Source organism: Mobula hypostoma, chromosome 3, assembly GCF_963921235.1.
Source record: "Mobula hypostoma chromosome 3, sMobHyp1.1, whole genome shotgun sequence".
NCBI classification, from domain to species: Eukaryota; Metazoa; Chordata; class Chondrichthyes; order Myliobatiformes; family Myliobatidae; genus Mobula; species Mobula hypostoma.
Genome location: NC_086099.1, coordinates 102,939,275 through 102,951,406, shown reverse-complemented (window position 1 = coordinate 102,951,406; position 12,132 = coordinate 102,939,275). Strand labels below are relative to the sequence as shown.

General features: G+C 43.4%; 1 protein-coding gene across 5 annotated transcripts in view; it reads left to right on the top strand.

The window, feature by feature from the left end:
• The window catches only part of fras1 (Fraser extracellular matrix complex subunit 1), a 594,524-nt gene that overhangs the window by 445,623 nt on the left and 136,769 nt on the right, over positions 1-12,132 (top strand). For all 5 annotated transcript variants that reach the window (XM_063043539.1, XM_063043540.1, XM_063043536.1 and 2 more), the window contains 3 exons: positions 4,712-4,874; positions 9,175-9,328; positions 10,337-10,600. In XM_063043539.1, the coding sequence (XP_062899609.1) occupies positions 4,712-4,874; positions 9,175-9,328; positions 10,337-10,600 (581 nt within the window). The remainder of the gene's footprint in view (positions 1-4,711; positions 4,875-9,174; positions 9,329-10,336; positions 10,601-12,132) is intronic.

Below are 12,132 nucleotides of genomic sequence, written 5' to 3'. Positions count from 1 at the left end.
CAATGTTCATGCCATCAGGTTGGAGGCTACCCAGACGGAATATAAGGTGTTGTTCCTCCAACCTGAGTGTGGCTTCATCTTTACAGTAGAGGAGGCCGTGGATAGACATGTCAGAATGGGAATGGGATGTGGAATTAAAATGTGTGGCCACTGGGAGATCCTGCTTTCTCTGGTGGACAGAGCGTAGATGTTCAGCAAAGCGGTCTCCCAGTCTGCGTCGGGTCTCACCAATATATAAAAGGCCACATTGGGAGCACCGGACGCAGTATATCACCCCAGTCGACTCACAGGTGAAGTGATGCCTCACCTGTCTCTTGCAAAAACGCCATCCCCTTCTCGCAATTCCTCCGTCTCCGCCGCATCTGCTCTCAGGATGAGGCTTTTCATTCTAGGACGAGGGAGATGTCTTCATTTTTTAAAGAAAGGGGCTTCCCTTCCTCCACTATCAACTCTGCTCTTAAACGCATCTCCCCCATTTCACGTACATCTGCTCTCACTCCATCCTCCCGCCACCCCACTAGGAATAGGGTTCCCCTGGTCCTCACCTACCACCCCACCAGCCTCCGGGTCCAACATATTATTCTCCGTAACTTCCGCCACTTCCAACGGGATCCCACCACTAAGCATATCTTTCCCTCCCCCCCCTCTCTGCATTCCGCAGGGATCGCTCCCTACACAACTCCCTTGTGTATTCGTCCCCCCCATCCCTCCCCACTGATCTCCCTCCTGGCACTTATCCGTGTGAGCGGAACAAGTGCTACACATGCCCTTACACTTCCTCCCTTACCACCATTCAGGGCCCCAAACAGTCCTTCCAGGTGAGGCATCACTTCACCTGTGAGTCGACTGGGGTGATATACTGCGTCCGGTGCTCCCAATGTGGCCTTTTATATATTGGTGAGACCTGACGCAGACTGGGAGACCGCTTTGCTGAACATCTACGCTCTGTCCACCAGAGAAAGCAGGATCTCCCAGTGGCCACACATTTTAATTCCACATCCCATTCCCATTCTGACATGTCTATCCACGGCCTCCTCTACTGTAAAGATGAAGCCACACTCAGGTTGGAGGAACAACACCTTATATTCCGTCTGGGTAGCCTCCAACCTGATGGCATGAACATTGACTTCTCTAACTTCCACTAGGCCCCACCTCCCCCTCGTACCCCATCTGTTACTCATTTTTATGCACACATTCTTTCTCTCACTCTCCTTTTTCTCCCTCTGTCCCTCTGAATATACCTCTTGCCCATCCTCTGGGTCACCACCCCCCCCCCGTCTTTCTTCCCGGACCTCCTGTCCCATGATCCTCTCGTATCCCCTTTTGCCTATCACCTGTCCAGCTCTCGGCTCTATCCCTCCCCCTCCTGTCTTCTCCTATCATTTTGCATCTCCCCCTCCCCCTCCAGCTTTCAAATCCCTTACTCACTCTTCCTTCAGTTAGTCCTGACGAAGGGTCTCGGCCTGAAACGTCGACTGCGCCTCTTCCTATAGATGCTGCTTGGCCTGCTGCGTTCACCAGCAACTTTGATGTGTGTTGCTTGAGGTACTTAATGGATACTTTACTTCAGTATTCACTATGGAAAATGATCTTGGTGATTGTAGTGATGCCTTGCAGCAGACTGAAAAGCTTGAGCATGTAGATATTAAGAAAGAGGATGTGCTGGAGCTTTTGGAAGGCATCAAGTTGGATAGGTTGCCGGGACCGGATGAGATGTACCCCAGGCTACTGTGGGAGGCAAGAGAGGAGATTGCTGAGCCTCTGACGATGATCTTTGCATCATCAATGGGGACAGGAGAGGTTCCAGTGGATTGGAGGGTTGCGGATGTTGTTCCTTTATTCAAGAAAGGGAGTAGAGATAGCCCAGGAAATTATAGACCAGTGAGTCTTACCTCAGTGGTTGGTAAGTTGATGGAGAAGATCCTGACAGGCAGGATTTATGAACATTTGGAGAGGTATGATATTAGGAATGGTCAGCATGGCTTTGTCAAGGGCAGGTCATGCCTTACGAGCCTGATAGAATTTTTTGAGGCTGTGACTAAGTACATTGATGAAGGCATTTGATAAGGTACCCCATGCAAGGCTTATTGAGAAAGTAAGGAGGCATGAGATCCAAGGGGACATTCCTTTGTGGACCCAGAACTGGCTTGCCCACAGGAGGCAAAGAGTGGCTGTAGACGGGTCATATTCTGCATGGAGGACGGTGACCAGTGGTGTGCCTCAGGGACCCTTACTGTTCATGATTTTTATAAATGACCTGGATGAGGAAGTGGAGGGATGGGTTAGTAAGTTTGCTGACGACATAAAGGTTGGAGGTGTTGTGGATAGTGTGGAGGGCTGTCAGAGGTTACAGCGGGACATTGCTAGGATGCAAAACTGGGCTGAGAAGTGGCAGATGGAGTTCAACCAGATAAGTGTGAGGTAGTTCATTTTGGTAGGTCAGATATGATGGCAGAATATAGTATTAATGGTAAGACTCTTGGCAGTGTGGAGGATCAGAGGGATCTTGGGGTCCAAGTCCATAGGACGCTCAAAGCAGCTGCGCAGGTTGACTCTGTGGTTAAGAAGGCATACGGTGTATTAGCTTTCATCAATCGTGGAATTGAATTTAGGAGCCAAGAGGTAATGTTGCAGCTATATAGGACCCTGGTCAGACTCCATTTGGAGTACTGTGCTCAGTTCTGGTCACCTCACTACAGGAAGGATGTGGAAACCATAGAAAGGGTGCAGAGGAGATTTACAAGGATTTTGCCTGGATTGGGGAGCATGCCTTATGAGAATAGGTTCAGTGAACTCAGCCTTTTCTCCTTAGAGCAACGGAGGATGAGAGGTGACCTGATAGAGTTGTATAAGATGATGAGAGGCATTGATCATGTGGATAGTCAGAGGCTTTTTCCTAGGGCTGAAATGGTTGCCACAAAAGGACACAGGTTTAAGGTGCTGTTGTGTAGGTACAGAGGAGATGTCAGGGGTAATTTTTTTTATTCAGAGTGGTGAGTGCGTGAAATGGGCTGCTGGCAACGGTGGTGGAGGCAGAGATGATAAGGTCTTTTTAGAGACTTATTGGATAGGTACATGGAGCTTTGAAAAATAGAGGCCTATAGGTAAGCCTAGTAATTTCTAAGGTAGGGACATGTTTGGCACAACTTTGTGGGCCGGAGGGCCTGTAGTGTGCTGTAGGTTTTCTATGTTTCTATTCCTGATTGGTTAGTTTGAATTAGCTTTGTTCTGATTGGTTATTGTGCCATACAGTGGCAGCTTAACTGAAAAGCTAAGATGAATTTGCCAAATATATGGTGTCCCGTTAATTGCAAAAAGAGTGGACATAATTACAAAAAGGGAAAGCAAATTGGCACCTGGAAGACCCAAAGAACTGTGTCAGGGAGTTGTGCGTTCCATACCTCTATCACCATGCCAAAGAGTATATTTATTGGTGAGACTGGAAGGCCCTTGAAGGACCATGGTAGCTGAACATAAGAGTACCTTAAAAAACTTGAGAGTAGAATGAAGTGCGACCACTGAACACTGCCTATCTTGCTCATATAGACCAAGGTTTGATGAGACTAACATCCTTGACAAGAAAGAAAGTGCCTACGAGAAAGATTAAGAACTCACTAGACATAGGTTCTAAGAGTGTAGAGATAACTTCAGTCTAATACCTCACATACCTAAAGAGGGTTTAGCCTAAAAAATTGACCAATCAGAACAAGGCCAATTCAAACTAACCAATCAAGGATAGGCAATTAAGATTGAGCATTAAGCCCCACCCATGCTCTGCTCACTTGAGGGGGTATATAAGGACATGTCTCAGCATTAGACTAACTTGTGCCTGAGCAAGATGGGTTGATTTACTGTGGAAATGTTGCAATCAGTAACTGTAAGTATGTGATTGTTAGGCCAAAGGATAGTGTGGATAGATCTGATAACCAGTAATAAAGCTCTGTGGTCAGTTATTGTAAATGTAGTTTATACCACTTTCAGTACTGTATATTGTATGACCCATACCACCTCTGGTCCACTGAGACCATGTACCTGGTATGACTTCATAGTGAAGGGATAGATTTCCTGACACTGGTTTTTGCTGTGATCTCGCTAGAATTGTAGCATAACTATAGCCTTTGGACTGACAACTGACATTGACTGTTATCTCGCCCACTGAATTCTGTGAGTTTGTCCTACTCCACATTGTACCTCCTCCTTGGCATGGCATGCAGCTGTGTGGTTATCATTGGCTGTAATCACATTAGTTAGCTGGAAGTGTAAACTTGCCACAACAAAGGCAATTAGTACAGTTCATTACCAATCAGGAATAGGGGACCATTTCAACACAATATTCAATTCCTATGACTCTATGCTTTGGTTAGCTTTTTAAGTTCTGTAAAAGAGGGTGGTACACAGAACTTACTGTATTTTAAGGTTTTTCTGTGTTATGGACTTCTGGTTTGATTTCAAATGGGCATTTTAGGTTTTATTTTGCTAGTAAAATTATGTTAAACCAATGCATTATTGAATATCAGTTATTGATTTCAAGCATGAATTATTGTTTCATAATTATTTTAATTGCGATTAGACTTGGTATATAACTATATATCATACAGTGGAGTGCTGAGTGATATTTTTAGCATATATTGGAAAGTAATTGACAATTATTGTTTAATCCAAATGCTTGCCCATATTTGCTATCTGCCTAACTTGTGCCTTATTTAAACAGATACACTACCGACTACGATGCCAACAATCAACCTGTAACTGATATATTCCACTTTGCCGTCTATGATGTTGATAATTACCGTCTTGACAACCAAATATTTACCATTACCATCACTGGTAGCAAGAACCACTCACCACATGTTAATCCCAGGGGTGAATTTACTGTAAGTATAACCTCAAGCAAATAAAGTCAAACTAATGCAGGTGAAGTGATTCTCAACGAGCCATCTGCCTATCTATCTATCTATTGATTTATTGATTGGATCCAGGCAGTGCTGACAAGCCCAGCAATGCTTGCTCATCTCAAATTGCCCTTGAGAAGGCCATGGTGGGTTTTTGTACTACTGCCATTCTTCTGGTGATTTTACCTTTAAAGTAATGTTGGGAATGGAGTTCCAAGTTTAGATTCATTGACAATGATAGATCAGTGATATGTTTCTCAATCAGTCTGCTGAGTGTCTTGGAGGGGAAGTAGTAGTGTTCCTATGTGCCTGTTGGTGATAGAACTCACAAGTTCGGTCAGTTAAGTAATTACAGTGCATTTTGTGATGGTACACGTGAAAGCCAGTGTGCACTTCAGATTAGCTGGAACTGCATTCACTCATGCGCATGGGAGGTATTGTATCGTGCTCTTCAACTTGAAGGATTGAGAACCTGTGATTTACTTTTTAATTGTAGTTAGTATTAATATTTTTGATAAACTGCAACTGTATATTTTAATTGTATTTTTTTTGTTATTTAAATTAAATCTGTTTCAATCATTTTGGAATGTCTGATATGATCAGAAACAGTTCAAATTCAGACTTAATATATTTGGCATATGTCATGAAATCTGTTTTGCATCAGCAGTACAGTTCAATACATAGTTATATATATAAAAAAATTAAGAGGGGGAAAAATGGTGAGGTAGCGGGCAATAAAAACAGTGGGTTCATTGTCTATTTAGGAATTTGATGGCGGAGGGGAAGAGGCTGTTCCTGAACCATTGAGTATGTGTTTTCAGGCTCCAGTACCACCACCTTGGTAGCAATGAGATGAGGGCATGTTCTGGGTGATGGGGTTCCTTCACGATGGCTGCGTCTTGCTGAGGCATCGCCCTTTGAAGGTGTCCTTGATGCAGGGGAGGCTGGTGCCCACAGTGGAGCTGGCTGAGCCTGCAGTTTCCTCAGCTTTTTCCAACCCTATACAGTGGCCGTTCCACACCAGATGGTGATGCAACTGGATAGAATGCTCGCCATGGTATATCTGTAGAAATTTTGCGAGCGTCTTTGGTGACGTACCAAATCTCCTCAAACTCTTAATGAAATATAGCCGCTGTCATGTTTTCTTTACAATTGCATCAATATGATGGGCTTTGGATAGATTATAAGATTTGTTAACACCCAGGAACATGAAACTGCTCACCCTTTCCACTTCTGATCCCGCGATGAGAACTGATGTGTGTTCCCTAGATTCCCCTTTCCTAAAGTCCACAATCAATTCCTTGGTCTTACTGACATTGAGGGCATGTTTATTGAGCCACCAGTCAGCCTGCTGTCCCTGTATGGCTCCTCATCACCGTCTGAAATTCTGCCAGCAAAGGTTGTGTCATTGGCAAATTTGTAGACCGTGTTTGAGCTGTGCCTAGCCACACATTCATAGGTGTAGAGAGTAGTGATTTCAAATCTCTTACTAGCTGTTCTTTCAGTCAGTCCTGACAAAGGGTCTTGGCCCGAAACGTCGACTGTATCTCTTCCTGTAATTCAGAATCTAATGTTAGTTATTTAACTCAAAATAAAATGGGATGGAATTGGTAATCTTTAACATTTTAAGGAAGAGTATGGCCCGTTATTATGACATGGCTGTTTCTGGGGTAATGTCCATTGTCAGTGTGTGCTAGGTGTGAAGTGTCAGTGATTTAATTAATTTAATTCTCATAAGAATCTAATGTGGTTTCATGCAGTTAAAGCTAACGTGGGCCTAATGGATAGCACTTGAAAATGGACTTTGAAGTTGCAGGACTATGACGTACAAGATTAGTCCATCTGTCTGGAGGTGAAATATGATTTAAAAACACATAATATTAAGTGCCACTTCAACATTATCATTATGGTAAAGGATCTCAAGTATTTGTATCTCAAACACAATGAGACAAGTTTGTTTCTGTTGAAGCAAATTTTGCAGCCAGTCACTGCAGGGTCCTAAACTCAAGACTGAAAGTCTGGCCTTAAATAAAATTAAAGGTGAATCAAGGGAACTGGGGTTATGCAGGATGGCAGTGCTAATGTTAAAAAGCAGCCAATACTGAATGAGGAAGCAGGCACCAGGAGGGTGTGACATAGAACACTCTTACTTCAGGGTCTAAAGTTAACATGCCAGTATGGTTGTACTTGGTTTGGGCTCGTAATTTACATCCCATTGTATATGGAACTATTAGCCTGGAAATTGAGCTGCGGCAGACTTACCTAGCATATATGAAGCCTCAGTTTTTCTGAAAGGAGTCTGTCTCAGCCAGTCCTGACCCCTTGGACTCTGGGCTTGGAACTAATTTGGGGTGGGTTCTTCTAAATCTGTAGGTGCACGTACCCCTACCCCACAGCCACACTGGGAGACTATACCAGGGACACAGTGCGCTCTAAGAACTAGTATGCTGCAAAAGGCTAGTTAGCAGCAGGCCACCTCAATGCACTTTCTGCTTCATTGAGTGAAAAATTTGTGTGATGCAGAAAATATTCATGTTTTTATCTACTAAAAGCACACATAACAGAAATGATGGAGGGGATTGACAATGATATAAAGAGATTGTTAGTTTGAAAAAGACAGGTGTATGATCGCTAGAAGGATAAAGGCCTACTGATGACCATGCGGAAATTATTAACATTATGAGTATGTCTTGTGAATGTGAAGACGGATATTTTGTAGTGTGACACCCACAAAATACTGGAGGAACTCAGCAGGTCAGGCAGCGTCTATGGAAATGAATTAATAGTTGACGTTTCAGGCTGAGACTCTTCTTCGGGACTGAGAAGGAAGGGTGAAGATGCTAGACTTAAAAAGGCAGGAGGAGGGGAAGGAGGCAAGCTGGAAGGTAATGGGTGAGTTGGAAAAGTACCACACACAAAAGGCTGGAGGAGCTCAGCAGGTCAGGCAGCATCTATGGAAATGAATTAATAGTTGACTTGTCGGGCCAAGACCTTCCATCAGGACTGGAGGAATAAAAGATGTGGAGTCAGAGTAAGGGGGGGAGGGGAGGAAGAAACATGTTGATAGGTGAAACTGGGATGGGGGGAAGAGATGAAGTAAAGAGCTGGGAAGTTAAATTTCATTGGCTTTGTATCTGTACTCAGCACAATGACAATAAAATTTAATCTAATCTAAATGGTGAAAGAGATGCAGGGCAGGAGAAGGGGAAAATCTCCAGTCCTTAAGGGTCTCATCCCAAAATGGTGACTGTACTCTTTTCCATAGATGCTGCCTGGCCTGTTGAGTTCTTCCAGCATTTTGTGTATGTTGCTTGGATTTCCAGCATCTGCAGAATTTTTTCTTGTTTTTGGGCGGGAAAGGTCAAAGCTGGAGAAGAAAGAATCTGATAGGAGAGGAGAGAGGACCAGAGGAGAAAGGGAAGGAAGAAGGGACCTGGAGGAAGTGATAAGTAGATGAGTAGAATTAAAAGGTCAGAGTCCCGAATAGAGGAAAGGGGGGGCAGGTGATAATTAGACTTGCACTACTTGTAGAATGTCCAAACAAGAAGTCATAAACTTGGGGCCGGCTGGTGGCAAAATGACATTGGTGCTGGACCCGGGAGCGGTCGGGTCAGGTCTGCTCCCGAGTATGCTTCCCATCCATGCCCAGGTTGAGGGTCGAGATCGCAACTCGACCTCGTAAAATAAAGGGAAAATATTGCGAAAATGTCTGTGTGAGAAATGGCCCCCCCTCCCACCCCCTGCGCCTTGTAAAAAGCCATGAAAAAGACCTTCATGGACACACGCACAGGCTGGTACGCACGCAGGCACATGCCCAAAAAAAACCCATAATCTTGAGCAATCCACTTGTAAAGCCAATAGGTAATTCAGGAGAACATTTTTTAAGTGTATAGAATTCTGTGGAGTCAACTTGAGTATGTGAGCTAACTGCCATTTAGGGCCAAGTAACTGAAAGGAAGACCAGTACTTCAAAGGGAAAGAAATAGAAAGGATATCTAGCTGTTTTAGATGAAGAAAGGCTGAGAGAAGCATATGTGGATCAGAAATGTCAGTGGAGACATTTTTCCACTGTACAACTCTAAAGCAAATGCTTTTTTGGGTCTACTATGGACCCTTGCCTCACATGTTTCTCTTATGTACACATGAGCCTTTGTTTAATTTCACAGTAAAAAGAGCACATTGATTTGCTGGGCTCTTAATTGAGGTTTCCCAGTACGTGGTTCAATGAAATGTTCGTTATTCTTCATCATGAGTACATTTCTCCCTGGTTTTCTGTCTCCAGCAGAAGAAAGGTGAACCTCCAAGTATGACTGTTGAAGCTGTGCAAGTAAAGAAAGGAACGGGTGTTGTGATCAGAAACACCTCCCTTAGTCTGATTGATCTGGATACACCTGAGGATGAACTGGTGTTCAGAGTGACCAAGAAGCCCAGCCATGGTAAGTCCTTGGGGAGAAGATGAGGGATATGACAGGCACTCAAGATTTAAAACCTTTGACAGAAAAGCTTCATCTGCCTAGATCTTACTCTGTAAAATCCTATCCCTTTAAACCAAGTTCCTACACTTTAGTTAGTCCTGACGAAGGGTCTCGGCCTGAAACGTCGACTGCGCCTCTTCCTATAGATGCTGCTTGGCCTGCTGCGTTCACCAGCAACTTTGATGTATGTTGCTTGAATTTCCAGCATCTGCAGAATTCCTGTTGTTTCCTACACTTTAGTGATGGCTTCAAACCCCATCAGTTTTTCTAAGTGGCCACTCCTGTTTTTTTTTTTTGCAGTTTGCTCTTTAAAATGCAGAATTAGGATCAGGTTTATTAACACTGACATGTATGGTGACCTCTGTTATACAGTAGCAGTACATTGCAATTCAGTTTTTTATAATGTATTGCAGCAAGAAGGGATCTGATGGCAGGGGGGACAAGTCTGTTCCTGAATCATTGAATGTGTGCTTACTGACTCCTGTACCACCTCCTTGATGGTAGCAATGAGAAGAGGGCAGGTCATGGTTGATGGGGTTCCTTGATGATGGAAGCTGCCTTTTTGAGGCCATTGCTCTTTAAAGATGTCCCAGGTGTTGAGGAGGCTAGTACCCATGATGGAGCTGACTGAGTTTATAACTTTCTGTAGTTTATTTCAATCTATAAATTAACTTGGAACACTGGTTACTGTTCAAGGTGCTACCCAAAAGCAATTTTGACTAAAAGCTAAATGAGTTCCACCTGGAATAATAGGCTTTGTAATGCCTGACCTTTGTGTATTGATTTCCAATTAAGCATGAATACAATTAACAATGTTTTGCATGAGCAATCATGGGTATATCACATTGTCGTTTGTCACGGACTTTGGCCATTCAACTATTTATGATGCTGTAATATTCTTAATTGTTTTTAATACATGAAGCATGTTCTGTTTGAATAGCTTATTGACATATTAATTAAATGAAACAGGCAAACTTCGGAAAAGACAATTTTATACGGAGCCTCTGGAAAATGGCCGTGTGCTGACACAAGGTTCCTCCTTCACGTACCAGGATGTGCTAGATGAGTTAATTGTTTACACCCACGATGGAAGCAACGTGAAGTCAGATGAAGTCCACTTCTCCTTTACCGACGGCCTGTACACAGAAAATGGGAAAATGGAGTTCTTCATTTTAAAGCAGAAGAATGAATCACCACGATTATCAATCAACCGTGGCCTACAGTTCTCAGCAGGCAAGTGTTATCGAGCCCTGGAGTAATATAGCACACAGGCTCTTTGGCCCAACTGGTCCATGCCAAATACAGCAATCTCCATGGTAGTCCTAGTTCACTTTCAGCCCATAACCCTACAAACCCCCTCCCCTCTATGTACCTATTCAAATACCTCTGAAATGATGGAATTGTACCTGACTCGACCACTTTCCCTGGCAACTCATTCCAGTATCTACTGCCTTTTGTACAGAGGTTACGTCTCAGCTCTCTATTAAATCTCTTCCCTCTTGTATCTGTGCCCTCTAGTTTTGGACTCCACAACCCAGAGTGAAAGACTATGATCATCCATATTACCTATATCCTTCAAATTTTTATAAATGTCTGAGGTTGCCTCTCATCCTCTTGCACTGCATGGAATAAGGATTCAGTATGACCAATCTCTCCCTATAACTCAGTCCCTCGAGTCCAGGCAGCATCTTTGTAAATCTCTTCTGTACTGTCTCCAGCTTGGCAATCTCTTTCCAATAATGGGCTGACCAAAACTGTACGCAATACTCCAAGTGGGTCCTGAACAATGACGTGAATCCCCTACTCCTAAACTTGATATCCTGATGGATGAAGGCCATCATGCTAAATGCTTTCTTCACCAGCCTGCTTACATGTGTAGTCTCTTTCAGTGAACTCTGTACTTGTACTCCTGAGTCCCTTTGTTCCACAAAACTCATCAATGCCCTACTATTCACTGTGCAAGTCCTACCCTTGTTTAACTCTCCAGAATCCATAATCTTACTCTTAACCAAGTTAAAAATCCATTTGCCATTCCTCAACTAATTTGCTAAATGATCAAAATATCTTTGTAATTCATTATAACCCGCTTCACTATCAACAAAGCCCCCTAATTTAGTAGCAAACTTGCTAACCATGCCATGTACATTATTATCTAAATTATTTTCATAAATAATTGAACAACAGAGATTCCAATGGTGACCTCTGAGCACTCAATTAGTCACAGGCCACCAGTCAGCAAATCAGCCTTCTACCATCAGCCCCTGCCAATTCTAAATCCACCTCACTAGTTCCCTCTGAATCACATGAGATCAGCCTGCCATGCGTGACTGTATGAAATGATATGTATATAGATAACGTCCCCTGCCCTACCTTCATCTTCGTTCCCTCTTTGAAAACTCCCCTTATTTCCCTCTTTGAAAACTCGAGGATACCTCAGACATGACCTCCCATGCTCAAAACTATGCTGACTCTTGATTAGGCCTTGATTATTTAAGCAGTTGTAGATTTTGTCCCTTAGAATTCCGTCCAGTAACTTCCCTACAATTAGAGTCAGGCTTCCAGCCTGTGGTTCCCTGGTTTGACCTTACTACCCTTCCTGAACAAATGGAATGACATTAGCCACCTTCCAGTCGTCTGGTGGCTAACAACGGGCCAAATGTTGAAGGCATTTGGGTGGTGAAGTTGTATTGTCTGCAGTAACGTTGATGGAATTTTCAGACAAATAGTGTTAACTCCATTTTTTCAATGGTCATTTTCTTGCTGAG